A 12,478-nucleotide genomic window follows, 5' to 3' on the forward strand; every position below is an offset into this window, starting at 1 on the left:
AAAGTTATATGTTCCATGGATAGGATGTCTTGGAACTTGTCAAATCCTTCACTGCGCTGTTGTCACAATACTCTCCATGCCAGCTGTGTCAATCATCACATAAACAACTCCTCATCACTAGCAAACAGTGTGAGAGTAAGAGGGTGGGTGGTGTGCTCTGTCCCCAGAACAACTGCATTTCAGTGATGCTACTAATCAAGAGCTGCAAAGAGTATTGTGATTCTCATAGAAACGCCGAAAGGTTGGGCTGTTGTTAGCAAAGGGGCTAGAACAAGTAGCCAGAAGACAAATTATCTGCCCAATGGCACACGTTTATTTAACTTTTTGGTAGTGTAGACCACCCTAAAATTGTAGAAGAGCTGGCTACAATGTTATCATAAAGAATGAGTTTTGCCTGAAAGCAGGAATTTGTGCCTCTTTGATTTCTATGAAGAATATAATCTATCCTCCTCAAACTAACAAGCAGGTCTTCCGGTAAGTGTAGACTGAATACTTAATCGAATATAGCTTAGTATTTCATATTTATCCAAATCTTGATGATCATGGCTTCTGAGATTTATGCAGAGCCCAAGATATTGGAGGTCTGATTTCCAATATGCTTTGGCTAAGACACGAGTTCTGCATGGCTACACACTTTCCATTTATTTCCACCCTAACGACATAACAGGAATAGTCTACGAGAAAAATCTTACTCAGGTTCTCATTAAGCTTGGTTCATACGGGATTTATATGAATTTTCTCTTTAAGCGATTGAAATTTGGAGTGAGAAATTGGAAAGATTTCACATAATCCTGGATACAACCCCCCAAACCCAAACATATAAACCCCTTTTTAGCACTAACGTGAAACCTAAAGTAATCCCAAGTATCCTTCCAAGTTACCATAGCCTCTTTGAGAGATTTGCCTGATTCAGTGCCGAGCAAATCAAACATCCCGAACTTGTGTCAATAAAATCTTTATAGTCCTCCCACCAGTATTCCATTTCTCTTTGTATGAAAGACACATTCCACACCCACGCCAGTTCAGGCAAACCGCAATAAGCACCTTACCAGAAGGTCTTCAGTGCTCTGTCCTCAGCACACTGCACACACCAGTCTCCGTTACTGCCGCGTAATGTTCAGGTCCACACATACCCTGCACTTCCCATCACACCTCCAATTTGTCCGATTCTTTGGCCCCACTGCAATCACTCGTCCAGCATCTGCATCCTCAGCAACCGCAAAGGTGAAAGAAACAAAGAAATATTGCAATAATCCTTAAACCGAGCAGTTTCCAAATGCTTACTCTTACCTATGCTACCACCCCCAGTATGCTGTGCGCTTTTCAAACATTCAGGCAACAGAGAGGAAAAAATAGAGAACACTGGACAGATGCTCAGCACATGTAATTGGGATGGGCTTGCACCAGAAATACTGCCTCTCTGTGAATTATAAGCCTAACTTACAATATTTAGGAGAAGGTTCTGGCTTACATTTACATCATTAGGATCTGCGACACTGACTTCAACAAGCCCAAGATTTCATCCTGCTCAAGCCCTGTTTCCAGCGTCCCCCTCAAGGAAGAGCAGGGTGGAAGGAAAAGCAGGTTTCCTGCTCCTCGGGGCACCCCACTGTAAAGCTCCAGGTGGCTCCATTAGGATTCAGCTTGGCCAAATCCACCAACAATGGGCATTTTTCAACAAAACAGATGAGAGCACTCCTTCCCCCTCCTGCCCTGGCTAAAACAGTGGTCCTTCAAAGTCAGCAATATAATAAACTGGCAAATGAAGGCAGATGAAGAAGCTGCCAGCTGTGCATCTTGCCAGCTATCTGTCATACTAATGGATAAATACATCCTTATGCTTCCAGGAGTTTCCATTTATTGCTTAACCCGCCCACAGTGAAGTCGTCACTTAATTTTAAATTAAAAGGGGAGCAAAGGGGATCGTTAGAAAGACCTAGCAAAAGCAAGGCAAGGAGGCGACATCTGAGAGCCCTGGGTCATCCAACCCCATCCAGTCTCTATCACTGCTGCTTTGTTCCATATTTAGCTCCTGACAACTGCGTCTAGTGCAGGAACTCCCCGCTCCGGCTTTTCCCTCCCCCCACTGCTGTCTCTGCTCCCAGAGAGCTCTCAGAAATTGCTCTTTCTTTTTCCCCGTGGCCATAACTGAGTATTCCCATATCCAAGAAGATGGCAGAAAAGCAGGAGGAGCCCAGCAACACCCAGAATGGTGAACCCGACAACGCAGAAGAGGGCGAGGAGAAGAAGAAGAAGAAGGTGAAGCGGGAAGATCTGCCACCGTTTGAAATTGTGACAGGGTAAGAGGTTTACATATAAAGAGGGTGCAAGAGACTGAAGTGGAGGTCTTCAAAGGTCTCTGCCTCAGCTCTAATGGTGGGTAATTAAAGGTGAAAACTTAAGCCAGTGCAATTCTGTGTATTCTTAAACAGTGTTATGGGTTCATTATTGTGAGATTTTGTTAGAAGTTCCACCGAGTTCATACAGGATGGATTCACACCAGGCAGGCAGCCAGCCAAATCGGTTTGTTTTATACGAGCAGTCTGCTTCTGTTGTTTTCACCGATTCCCTTACGGTGCAAGTAGTCGTACTGACCGCAGTGGGATCACTTGACTGGTAATATAAGGATAGAAGAAATGGGCCCTTGATGAACATTGAGTATTGATTTCTTGGGGTAATCAATGGCTCTTGTCTGAAAGTTTCTCTATCTGTGGATTAGAAAAAATACCCCCGTTATGGCTGATTTGGTTTGTGGACCTAAGTGGTAGATTTTTCAAGAGAGCTAAAACTCCACATTTTCAAGGGCTCCACATCCACAGCTGGAACCTGACTTTCAAAAGAGCCTAACACACACAAAGACACCAAAACAACAGACAATTTTCACAACTGCAAAGCAGCAAGCAGCTCCTTTTATTCCAGTGAGCCTGGCCTTTGAAAGAGGCAGATATGACAGAGATCTACCAGGACGAAGCTGAACTCTGTGAGAAATCTGGTCCCATTTGTGAATTCTTAATCCTCCTGAAAAGTCCTGCATAAAAGGCTTCTTATGAAATTCTGATACAAGGGACCATACTGATAATAGGATTATATTTAATAATTATTAGTCAACGGACAAGTGAATGTGCACTAATAACACACACTGGACAGCTGCGACTAGGAAAAAAAAAATGTAATCTGCTATCTCTAAGCATTTCAAAATGCTCATTGCAGTAGTATCAGGATGCTCTGTGTAGTTCTTCCCTCCGGTCTCCCTCAGCAGTCACCGAGGGAATGTTCCCAGTTCATAAACCAGAACCACGATTTTTTCTAGCTGCCTTTGATGTAAACCTCAGGCCAGACTCTTAAATCCCACTTGGAAGCTTTCTGCCCGTGACATTCCCACCAGTAAGAGAGATACTGCAAACGACTTGGCTGGCAAATCGGAGAAGGATGCATAAGACAGGACAGCACCTATATCTCCTCTCTCACACGACTGGGTTACTTCCTTGGGCAGGCGTGACAAAACAGTTTTCTTCTTAAAACGTATCTGTTCTGAAAACCACCTCTTGGGGTGAGATTGTTCACAGCCTTTGCTCTGTAACTGTCATAGACAGTCATGGAAATAATACATGCCTGCCGGAGCAGTGACTTTAAGAAAAGCACACCCCTCTGCTAGCAACTGAGCTAAGACCCCCAAAATCATTTATATTAGCCATTGGAGCAACAATACATAGGGTGACTGCTTCTAGTCACTTTAGACATGTACTGAATGAATCTCAGTGAGAAAATTATATTTTTCAGCTTTGGAGCGTTCAGCTTACTATTAGAACTGCAAAGCAATTGGCGAGTATCTTCAAACTTCCTTACTAACCTCAAAGACCTGGATGGGAATTGGTGCGCTAATCATGGATGAAAAGAACTTTCTTAGTATCTTCTTTCAATTAAAATATTTGTTGAAATTATGAGATGTTGTAGGACTTGCCAGGACTTTCCGCTCTGGAAAGGCAATAGTGAGGATGTGAAGGGTGATGTGTGTTTGCAGAGGGAAAGGGTAACAACAGGAAAGGTAAAGCTGCTGAGCCTTAGAAGTGAGCTGTGAGCTACTGGGACTGCACCACGGCACAGGTACTACAGTAAGACTGGAAGCTGATGCTAGGAAGTGTCGGGTAAGGCTTTCTAGAAAAGAGTTAAAGTCTGTGACATGGTATCTACACACATTAAGCTGGTACTAGCCCTTTTCACATTCTATATACTGATACCAAGCCAGATGGGAGTCTAAGTTTCTGAGATGAAAGTATTTGGATATTTTGGTGAGGGACCACAGAGCTGTCAGCACGTAGGTATTTATACTGTGCTCATCACATCTGTTTGGAAACTGCTCACAAATACCTGGTGAACTCCTGCAGGAATCATGACTAACTCTCCTCTAATGACTAGTTTCTTACTGATATGTCAGCTACTAAAGGTGAGAAATTAGGAAGCAGAGCAGAAATACCAAAGGACCCTTCAAGAGGTACAGAAAAATCCAGCAATTTTTACTTTCATTTTAATAAGTACCCTGTGACTATAGACCGTGCCTCAACCTAGTGTAATCACTGTTTGGATTTTCTATTTACATGTTTTCAGCCAATGTAGCCAGTTGTGTGAATTATGAGAAAACACATTAATTCCAACTGTCCAAGCACTTAAATTCAATTACACTGTGCACTATTTCAGTTTTAGCCCTTGGATTAGGAGCATTTTATGACACACAGCCAAGTTTTCAGTTGCTTATGGCTCTAAGGAGTCCAGCTTATACAAAAAACACTAGGAACATAATCACCCTGTCTAAGAATATTAACCCCTTTTTTTGTCAATATTTGGTTCAGCTCAGCCCTGGATAAATAAAAGCCCTGACTGTGCAAATTTCATGCCATTTAAGTGGACATATCTATTTTCACTTTCCCCATCTATTTACACTTCTCCCGGGGTGTAAATGAGGCTCCTTCTAGAAGTGATAAATCTTTGCCTCCTGTTATAATTGATCATTACAGACTTTCTATAATCAATGAGCCCAGCATGGGTGTATTTATTTGTGAATAGCTGTCAAAGGGCAAGCAAAAGGAGGACACTTTTATAGGCTCAAATAACCTAACACCATAGTACAAATACACATTGAAAAAATAAATGTTTTTAACAGCTATTTAAACGTAAAGAATATGTCCTACTAGTTCATAGCATCTTTTAGACAATTCCACATTTTTATTTAGCATTAGAAGTTCTCATTCTCTTCTCCCACCAGAATGCAATAGTGTGAAGGACATGCTGGGCAGAACGGACTGGCAGCTGCTGCCCTCCTCCAGCCTACCTTATTGCAACAAACTTAAAAGCACATTATCTGTTCAGTCGAGTAGCATTCTTTGGTTTGAGGTTTCTGCCTTAAAGTCTGAATCTCTTCCATCTTGACGTGATCCAAAAAGATCACAAAAGAGTTTTGTTACTCAGGGCAAGCACTTGGATAAACAACAAAGATCACCAGAGAAGAGCCAGAATAAAGATTTCAGCTTTTACCTACACTGCAAGTGAGCTGTATAGCCATCTGCATCCCATCATTGGAGCAGGGGATTATTAGAGTATTATGACTGTTCAGTGCCTATAAATGATCTTTTAAGGAAGCTTCCACATACATAAATCTCATATGCAAGTCTTGCACTGAATACACTGCCTTTACTGAAGAGAGAGAAATGGCAAGAATACTTCTCTGCTTCTGTGACTGCACAAAATCAAAAGCAGAAAAGCAATTAGCTTAGTCACAGAAATATCTGATATTTGTGTATTTTAATAAATTGCAGAATCACATGCAAGATGGCAAAATTTGATTCTTATGTCCAGCATCTATAGCAGTACAGATCCTGGGAGAAGAAATATGAGAATGGAAATCGGATTTCCTATTTTGTTAGCATTATCTTTCCCTGACCTTGGAACAGAAACTTATTTGTGAAATGGGGATACTACTAACATGCATACACCACCTGTCATTCAAACATGGGCAAACAGTCTTGCCAAGAATTAGTGATTTACTTAGGAATAGTCAGTAAGCTAGTCAAAGCCAGACCCAAGATTCCAAAGCAGCAGACTTTCACATGCTAGCTAGCACAGATACTCCAGGGATATATTTTAATGCTCAGTTGCTTGTAAAGTGTTTTTATCTACCCAGATGAACAATACAATTGTGGTACTTCACTTTTTAATTAGTCATTAGGATCATCTGCTGGAACTCTAAGGTCAGACTATGCAACGCACACCATCTAAGTATGTGCGCAGTCTTACAGTACACACGGTTTGTTCTTTCCCAGCCTTTCACTGCTGAATCACTTGCTGTGGAAAGAAATTTCCAGCTTCTGAGAGGGACAGAGACAAGTCATCCAAAGCCCCACTGCTGAGAAAAGAGGCAGCAAGTCACAGGGCAATGACTTAGCTAAGTCCTGTCAGGACAGATGTTTACAATTTACACTTGTGCTCCCTGCTCAATGGTCTCCCCGCTCTGGTTTACATGGGATTAAACAGATTCTTGTGGACTAGTACACACTGCTCATTGTTTGCCTCATGTATCCATGATCAACAAAGTTTCCAAGCTCTTAGCCAGCTACTCAGAGGCTTGGAAAGAGCCCTTAGCTTTGTCTTCTTTACTGGAAACTTATTAATTGAACTGATGCGTATTCTGTGTCGCTAGGACAGATTTAGGTGGATGTCCCAGATACTCTTAGACAGATGCCTAGACGATAAGCAATAAGATCTGTCTACAAGGCCTGACTAAACACACCTTTGAGACAATATATCCTGGATCAGATCATTCATGTTTAAACAGTTCATCAGAACACACACTCAATTTCCTCACGAATGTAACTGCTTTGCAGTCAAGAGAGTTAAATTAGGAATGAACATCCATGTGACTGATGTTCTACATTTGAACACATAACATTATTTTAAAATAATTTATTGCAGCCTCACAAACTTATGGCTGCATTTAGAAGGCAAGAGTGGCACACACACATAGCAATGAAAAATTCCTGACACTTCATAAGTGGAATTAGACATTTATGGAAAAATGTATTTATACTTTTAAAATAACACAACAGAATAAGCTTGACAATAGCTGTAATTGATTCCAAATGATGTATTTAGAAACAGCACAATGGGTGGCTTATGTCAGACCCAACATAGCTGGACTTTCAAAGGGAATCATTAATTACCTAGGACATAAAGCAGGAAAAGTGCTATTCTTAGGAAGATATAAATTTTTTTTAGTCTCAAAGAACAAGAGGAAAGGACCTTACATAGTTCAGGGAAAAGAGACATTATGCTAAATTATAGTCTTACAATGCTCTTTAATGAAATCAGTGGAAATTTTGCAATTCATCTTAAAGAAAAAGAGACTAGCTCTTAACAGGTAACTTTAGTCATCTACAGTAGGGGAAAAGAGGTCAAAATGCTAAGAAAAGGATGTTAAAAGTAGTCGTGCTGGGTAGTTTAGAATTTGTGCATGCCAGTGCATACTTCCATTATCTAGTTTTGTGCCAACCCTCAGTGCAAACCAGGGAACCACAGACCAAATCATACCAAAACAGTATGATTTATTTGCTCATGAAACAAAATAAAAGGCTGTATCTACACTACTGTTTCTCAGCCCCATTAATACTGTGCCAGTTACAACAGTGATAGCATAGAAGGCTCCCAAACAGGCTTTCTACTGTTTAGTTCCTGTCTCGTGCAGATCTTACCCGAGCAGAACTGAACTATGTAAGGGTTTAACAATATAGTTTAAGAAACAGCTGAAGACCTCCTCCTAACAGAATTTCTAAAGCCAGATTTATACTCTGAACTCCCACTGTCACGGATCTATGATATATGCAAAGAATTACGGTGGTCCTTGACTGGCAGCAGCAGTAGGCAATCCTGGTGTAGATACAATTCCATAAACAAAATTTTTTGACTCATGTATCTCGTTGCATCTGGAAGACTAATGATCTTCCTCTCTCGGTAAAAAGTACAGCTTGGCCAACCTAGCCACAGCAACACTTGCACCATTTGGCTGGTATAGAACACTGATATTCCAAGTGAAGTAGTTAAACTGTAAAATCACACTGTTGGGAAATCCAAACCAGGAGTGTGAACTATAACTGCAGGCCTTTTACTGTGAATCTTTGCAGTAGGCACAAATGGACCCCTAGATACTACTGTAGTATCATAAAAATTAAATAGGGAGGATGTTCTTTTATGTTTTAACTTGTCAAAAACCAGAAATGCCACAGGACTTTGGCAGCAAGAAAATCTCTGGCTGCATAAAGAAGGCAAGAGTGGCACACACACACAGCAATGAAAAATTCCTGACACTTTGTAAGTGGAATTAAACATTTATTGAAAATTGTATTTACACTTTTAAAATAACACAACAGAAGAAGCTTGATGATAGCTATAATTTATTCCAAATGATGTATTTAGAAAGCACATGTTGCCGATCCTTTTCCATGTAAAAGGCCATTTGCTTGCAGTATATAATATTATACTTGCAAACAGGTATTAGTGAAGAACTCCAAAGTGGCTGTTCCCTACGCTAGTCCTTCTGTTGAGGCCAGTCATCCTGATCTGCACAGAATATCATGCTATTTAAGACATTTCATGCAGTCCTAGCACGCCCTTATTCATTGCCCTCTATAGGAAGACACCCACTAATTTTAAAAGGCACCAGATTCAGCCCTCCATGTACAGTCCTTATTCTGATCCGCAACCACTTCAACATTTTCACTGCAACCCAAAACAGGATTTCCCACCAGCAAACAAACAGTACATTCACTTGCTGTTCCCACACTAAGTGTGCATAATGTACTGATTTTGTAGTCTATTCACTCTTTCCTATACCATACACTTCCACTGGCTCTGGAGACACCTTGTGAGATGGCGCAGTTCAAATTATTCTTTCCTCAGCAGAACAATGCTCTGCCACTTACTCCTGCAGCCTCATTGCTCTCTCCAATTAAGATTTCCAAGACTCTGAGAATCTCTCCTGACCTTTGCTCAGTGTACCCCCTGGAGAGGCCTGACATTATAATCCGACTATAGATGAGACAGGGATGAATAAGACACTTACTGTTTTACAAAGATTCATTATTGCCTCACTGGGAATATCAAGGTTATAGGTCCACTTAAAGCTCAGATGAGAAGAGTACAACATGCCAGAAGATTACTAGTATATAACAAATGAAATGCTGTGTTACTACTTTTCATTACTTCACATTGGCTTTGGCTACTCTGTTCAATCTTCATTCCCATCCTTTGTGGCATTTACCAAGTCACAAGGCACTTTGTCAGTATGTTTTTCATCTTTCCATCTGACATCCTCTAAGCACAAGTTCCTGTAGTGATGAAACTCCACAGTCAGATGCTATGGGGGGACAATCAGGAACGCCTGGTACTCTATTAGAAAGAAACAGGTGCTACGAGATGATGCAGCTTTCCTTTTTCACCTCTTCACTCTGCAGTAAGAAAGAGCCATACACGGTATTTTAAGGAACTAATTTTAACTTCCCTAAATAACAGCAGACTACCTTGTTTGGGTGAAAGAGGACTGCAAACAGGTTATTAACAGCAACAGTGTTTTATTTCGGAATATATTAATTTAGAAACACAGAAAAGAAGCAACCAAAGTTTATCAGTAGTGTCCATGAGACAACAAACTTCAATCAGAAATACACTTGTTCATAGCAAAGCTAGATCTGATCTCAGATACTCATATTAAACCAAAACCACAACACAGTTCTACTGAATATTAGTATTCAACTGATGCTAGAACAATAAAACCAGAACACATATATACTGCAAACAGTCAGTCACACTTGCCTCTACTCAGAGGAAATCGAGATTGCAAAAGCACTGAGGGTAACATAAATTGGCAATGCCAGATTGCCAATTTGCCAATTGCCAATGCCAGAGTTATCATCCTAGCAATTTACGACAACAGATCCTGCAAATTAACATTGCAACATACTGGCAGAACTGTGTTAACAGCCTAGAAAATAGCAGAGGGACAGTTCAGTCTTCAGGTGCATTAAACCTGGAAAAATCCAATTGCTGACCCACCTTGCCAACAGTACATAGCATAGTCTCAAGGAATACTAATAAGAAGCAAGTTCCTCTTGAAACATCTGAATACAGATACTAGAAATTCCCAGTAGAAGTCTGTCAAAAATAAGTGAAAAAGACTAGGATGTGTGAATGGGGCTGGAAGCCTTACCATATGGCAGAAGTAGCTGAGCATTTTGTAACTTGTAATGTAATTTTTATCCTCCCAGAGAAGGGATCGCCTTTCAATATATGGAGAAATATGGCCACGGTACATTGGGTAACTTGTCCAAGATCACGCAGGAACTAACGCAATGTTATAACCCTTTATTACCTGCCTGTAAGATAATTCTCTCCTCTCCTCTCTCTACAGGGAACGCCTCCCAGCCATATTTTTCAAATTCCAGTTCAGGAATGTGGAGTATAGCTCAGGTAGGAACAAAACCTTCCTGTGCTACGTTGTGGAGACCCAAGGCAAAGAGTCAGTAACTTCTCGGGGTTATCTGGAAGATGAACATGCAGCAGCGCATGCAGAAATTGCTTTCTTTAACACTATTTTGCCAAAGTGTGAATCGAGCCTCCGCTACAACGTCACCTGGTACGTCTCCTCCAGTCCTTGTGTAACCTGTGCTGATCGGATAACTGAGATCCTGAGGAAGAACAAGAACCTGCGTCTGACTATCATGGTAGGGCGCCTCTTCATGTGGGAAGAGCCAGAAATGCAGGCTGCCCTGAAGAAAATGAAGGCAGCTGGCTGCAAGCTGAGGATTATGAAGCCTCAAGACTTTGAGTATGTCTGGCAGAACTTTGTGGAACAGGAGGAAGGACAGGAAGCGAAGGCTTTCGTGCCATGGGAGGACATTCAAGAGAACTTCCAGTATTACGAGGAAAAGTTGGCTGACATTCTACACTGAAGCTCACGTGAGTGAGGATTTCCATTTGCTCACCCAGCTCCTTCCATTAGAATTACAGACCCCTCTTTATCTTCAGGTTGTTAAAGGCACAACAAGGAGACATTTTCAGCCACTGCTACTCCCATATGTACCTGGCTGGGATTGCCAGTACCCGAATATCATAAAATCTCCTTAGCAGTGCCTTGCCCCTTGAAGGGTATTAATGCTAGGATGGACTCTTCCACAGCAGGCACTCAAGGGATTCAGAGCTCTTTTTCCCCCAGAGTAAACACATCCAAGAATAAGAAGTTAAAACATAGGGTCACTAGATGCAACAAGAATGCCTCATTGTTCCCTGCATGCACTTCACTCAGAACACATGTGGAAGCAGTGAAGAAGTGTAGAGGAAGGGGAAACTCTCCCTCTCTCCCGCCACCAAAATCTAGCCCTCTACAAAAACACTAAAGGAGATCAGAGTCATCATTGCAGAATTTTTTTTTTAAGAGGTACTAAGAGCCAGTCACCTATTTTAAGTCATAAAATATGAAAGCGTTTGAAGCTTCTAATGTGCCTCTCTCTTTATCTTCCCCTCCCCCAGGACCTATTTAGAAGAGATCTGTGAAGCGAGATGTGACAGACTTGGACATCTGGGACACTCCTTCAGCTTTCCAAAGCTTTGACTCCAGCAGGATGCAGTATCAACTCCTGGAAAACTGGGCCCTGATGGACTACAAATAAATCTACCACACAGCTCTTTGGTGTTCAGGATTTCAGGAGTTTTTTGTCTGTCCCCCCCCCCCCCCCCCCCCCAACAAACCTACACTGCCTCTGCTGATTGGAAAAGAGAAAGCAATATACTGTGTGGTTAAATCCTTGAATTAAATGGATTGCAGTGGATCTACAGGAAAGGGTGTGGGTCTCACATACTGGGACAATTGTAGGAAAAAGATCTTGGAGCAAAGCTGCCAATTAAAAAAAATGCATTTAGAAAGCATATACTTCACAGATGTCAGAGAGAAAGGGATTTAAAAGGGAAGAGTAAAAGGATTTATTCTGTCATCCCAAAAGACCAGAACTGGGACTTAAATTAGGGCTACCTGATCTATTCCAGTGCAGGGGATTACAATGCAACCCATTGGGTAACACAAGTACTTGATTTAAAATACTTCTCCCCTTGCTCAGAGATGTCTGCAGTATAAAACTGGGGAAGCAAAATGAGCAAAATAAAAATTGGTAGCCACTGCAAAAGTGTATAGCAGTGTTTATTCCTTTTTCTCTATTTGAAGGAGGTCCTAAATTTAATCTGACAAGCAAGACATCCTGGGACAGCCACATATGAAATATTTCATAGCTGAAGTGCAGCGCAATGAGAAGGGAGAATTACTATATGCCAAAAAACTTCAGGAGTGTGTACAAGCGTGGGAGATACACAGGGAGAGAAAATACAGGCATATGACTTTCCATAGAAAACAAGACACAGACCAAACAAAGGTCACAGGGAAGCTCAT

At 41.3% G+C, this 12,478-nt stretch overlaps 1 protein-coding gene across 1 annotated transcript; it reads left to right on the top strand.

Moving 5' to 3' along the window:
- The first annotated feature begins 1,709 nt into the window (after positions 1 to 1,709).
- APOBEC2 (apolipoprotein B mRNA editing enzyme catalytic subunit 2) lies at positions 1,710 to 11,759 on the top strand. Its single transcript, XM_026111933.2, has 3 exons — positions 1,710 to 2,300; positions 10,451 to 10,998; positions 11,569 to 11,759. The coding sequence occupies exons 1-2, from the start codon at positions 2,173 to 2,175 to the stop codon at positions 10,989 to 10,991; spliced, it is 669 nt and encodes a 222-aa protein (XP_025967718.2). The 5' UTR covers positions 1,710 to 2,172; the 3' UTR covers positions 10,992 to 10,998; positions 11,569 to 11,759.
- Positions 11,760 to 12,478: the final 719 nt, after the last annotated feature.

The sequence above is a fragment of the Dromaius novaehollandiae genome, chromosome 27 (assembly GCF_036370855.1).
Source record: "Dromaius novaehollandiae isolate bDroNov1 chromosome 27, bDroNov1.hap1, whole genome shotgun sequence".
In the NCBI taxonomy this organism is placed as follows: domain Eukaryota; kingdom Metazoa; phylum Chordata; class Aves; order Casuariiformes; family Dromaiidae; genus Dromaius; species Dromaius novaehollandiae.

What these genes read in the sequence shown, in the direction of transcription:
- APOBEC2 (XM_026111933.2), top strand. Translation starts at nt 2,173, where the DNA reads ATGGCAGAAAAGCAGGAGGAGCCCAGCAACACCCAGAATGGTGAACCC. An exon ending in CCGTTTGAAATTGTGACAGG is followed by an intron (nt 2,301 to 10,450) that starts GTAAGAGGTTTA and finishes CTCTCTCTACAG; the next exon opens with GGAACGCCTCCCAGCCATAT.